Below are 3,092 nucleotides of genomic sequence, written 5' to 3'. Positions count from 1 at the left end.
CTAGAACTTGCACCAAGTTCGAGCATCCTGGACGCAGGCCTTAATAGGCCTTTCTGTTATATCCTTTCTACGATTTAACGATATTAATATTACTGGGAAAATGGACAAAAATGTAAAGCAAGGCGCAGCGGTGAAAACGCTTGTACCTTGAACCCTATGCTCTGATGCGCGCCCAGCGTGATACCGATGCCGAGGTCGTGATAGCCACATATCTCGACGATTCGAGCGTACTGAGTATTCGTCAACCCCAGCCCGCCGAATTCTGTGGGCACCTGCAGGGCGAACGCTCCCATATCCCAGAGAGCGGCCGCGGTTTTCTCGTCCACGCTCGCGTTCTGATCGTTCTTAGCCGCATCGTTCACCTCCTGTATGGTAAGAAGAGACGTTTGATAAGAGCTAGCCCTCGAGCTTTCATCACAGTGCACTTGAAGAGGACGTTCACCTCGTAGAACTTCTCCACAGGATCGACGAGCATCTTTATCGTGTCAGTCTGCTCCGGAGTCATGGGCTCCGGGTACGGACAGACTTGACTCAGCTGCAACTGGCCGCGGAAGAGATTCATCGTGAAAGACTGGGACTCCTTTGCGACGGCATTCTCCTGCTTTGGCGCCTCCTCCTTGACTTTCACTGCCGCCTGGGTGGCCAGACATCTGTCGAACAATGTTTATCGTCAAATAATGTCCATGTAATTAAACCAATAAGTTATATAATATCTTTAGTGTCTCCCCTTGGGGTTGCAAAGCACTTTTCGAGGGAAATGTTCCCGAACCCTTTACACTTGTATAAAACAATAAGTTATCCGGCGGTAAACAGTTTCAAGAACCAGTGAAATTACATAAATTATTCTTTTATCTCATAAGTAAGTGTCGAGGGGTAAACCACTGACCAAAATCTGTACACCACAATGTCCTTAGTGGTCTACCCCTCGGCATATGTAATCTCGTCCTCTCCAAATTGCATCTTCGTCCACAAAATCCCAGCAAACGTTAAGCCTTGTGTCCACGATCCAAGAACTGTGTCCAAGTTCTAGCTCCAAGAAATGCGTAGCCAATCAACTTGCAGCTTTTCCGCAAGAGATGCAAGTTGATTGGCTACACATTTTTCAAAACTAGAACTTTGACACAGTTCGTGGATCATGGACACAAGGCTTTACAGCAACACTACGGCAATGTTGTAATCATTGTAGCAGCATTGCAGCAATATTACATTGCGCAATGTTGTTGCAATGTTCTGTTTGCCGGGGTAACACTTGTTTCTTCATGTTAAAGATTATTCTACAATTGCGTAAATGTAGTTGTAGGGTTGCAGGAGTAGAAGTAGCAGTAAGTGTTGTACATCAAAGTAATATACAATAGAGTAAGATACGTCATAATTGAAGCGATGATTGGTTAGCTTTTACGTCCTGCACCGTTGTAGTCGTGAAAGATGAAGTTCGACCATCTTTTACAACAAACTTCACAATCGGAAATGCTAGTTTAAAACTTTGTTTTACAACACTGTACAACAATCGCGTTTACGCAATTGTAGAATGGCCTTTACACGTACGCTGGTTTTTTCTACTCCTTGTTTATCTGAAACTCGATATTCCTCTCGTTATGCGAAGGAATATTCCGTCTCAGAAATCCACAATGCCCTTTGATCTTCCATTTTTAGACGCTTAGAACCTATGAACTCGGGACCCGGAATCCGTCAATGATACACAGATCAAGTGTTTAAATAGCTGCGCGCTAATATACATAAACAATATATATACACAGGTCCCGGTACGTCACAGTGTATATGACGTACGGCGACGTACGCTTGACAAGTTTTCTTCTACCTACGGGGCACAGTCCAAAGTCCGCGTATTCTGCACGCGCTTACTCGTAACTAAAAATATCGGGCACGGAAATGCAGATCGAGATATAGATCAATTTTCAATCGCGACGAGCGAAGGTCGTACGAGCCTACTCCGTTTTGCGATAATAAAAGTGGGAAAGTAATAAATATGACGCGTGTACACGGAAATTTCGTGTGAATTGCGACGCAATTTGTAAACAAATTAGGCCATTTGCTCCGCAGGACGTCACGCGTCACAGCCGTACGCAATACGAATCTTTCGAGCGCTAATTTGTCAAGGCAAATCGAAAATGAGATCCCTGATTCGAAATTCGCTCCACTTGGAGCCACCGAGTTGCTCGAGGCAGGCGAGAGAGGACGACGGACGCTTTACCTGGATGCGACGCAGGACCCTACGGGTGTCTCGACGGCCTTATTGAGATGCCTGGTGGTCGACGAGAAGACCTTTGCGATGCGAAGCATTGTCGAAGCGCGTACTTGTCACCGAACGAAAATCTGCGCCGATGGAAATTGAGGTGGGAAGACAAATCGCTATTGCGCTTCGCAAATTGACAGACCGACCGCTCAAGATACTCGCACCAGCTCGTCGCACCGCCGTCTGTCGTCGTGGAACTGCATCTGAAAAACATAGACGTATAATATATAGACCACAGTCATGAAGAATAGAGATAAGGAAGCTCAACTAACCCCTGGTCCACAATCTTGCTTTAAGTAAAGCCCGCTGCAGACGATGCTATTTTTCCCGCTGGGGATGTGTTCGAAAATGGATTTAGTTACTGCCAGTGAAAACAGTATAGTTGGTAGCAATGAAAATTACTGGTGCTGCGTTTTTCGCACGCCAGTAAAGTCAGTATGGCTGGGAAATTGACCAATCACAGTTCATTATTCGACTTACGACATCCAATGTAGACCCAGCCTTACCACAATCTGTGTTAGAAGTATGGTTCAGTTTAGCATATTGTGGTAGAAGTTTGATTTTACTTTATTCAGATTAAAAATCTAACCTAACCTGTTTTGAGACGAAATGGTGTAAACAGGGATGTATCAAATGTTTAGTCCGTACCAACTTGATATGCGCACCAACCGATTTAACGGTGTAAACTAGACCAGTGGCTGTCTCTGGCATGCCTAAAGCCCGCTGCAGACGATGCTATTTTTCCTGCTGGATTGCTTGCGATTTACTAAATTACTAGGAATCCTGAGTGCTGAATGGTGCAACGATAGTAATTTATTAGATTGCAAGCAATCCAGCA

The 3,092-nt window shown here is 45.0% G+C and overlaps 1 protein-coding gene across 1 annotated transcript in view; it reads right to left on the bottom strand.

The window, feature by feature from the left end:
- Positions 1-2,471, bottom strand: part of LOC105562928 (very long-chain specific acyl-CoA dehydrogenase, mitochondrial) — a 5,985-nt gene extending 3,514 nt beyond the window's left edge. Inside the window, exons 1-3 of the mRNA XM_012014114.1 lie at positions 2,213-2,471; positions 443-650; positions 147-365 (exon numbers count right to left, since the gene is read on the bottom strand). Of these exons, the coding sequence (XP_011869504.1) occupies positions 147-365; positions 443-650; positions 2,213-2,301 (516 nt within the window). The 5' untranslated portion in view covers positions 2,302-2,471. The remainder of the gene's footprint in view (positions 1-146; positions 366-442; positions 651-2,212) is intronic.
- Between the last annotated feature and the right edge of the window lie 621 nt (positions 2,472-3,092).

The sequence above is a fragment of the Vollenhovia emeryi genome, unplaced genomic scaffold (genome assembly GCF_000949405.1).
Source record: "Vollenhovia emeryi isolate VEMERY1.0 unplaced genomic scaffold, V.emery_V1.0 DF939182.1, whole genome shotgun sequence".
Taxonomy (NCBI): domain Eukaryota; kingdom Metazoa; phylum Arthropoda; class Insecta; order Hymenoptera; family Formicidae; genus Vollenhovia; species Vollenhovia emeryi.
Note: the sequence above shows the minus strand (reverse complement) of the source record. Positions and strands in the feature narration are given on the sequence as shown.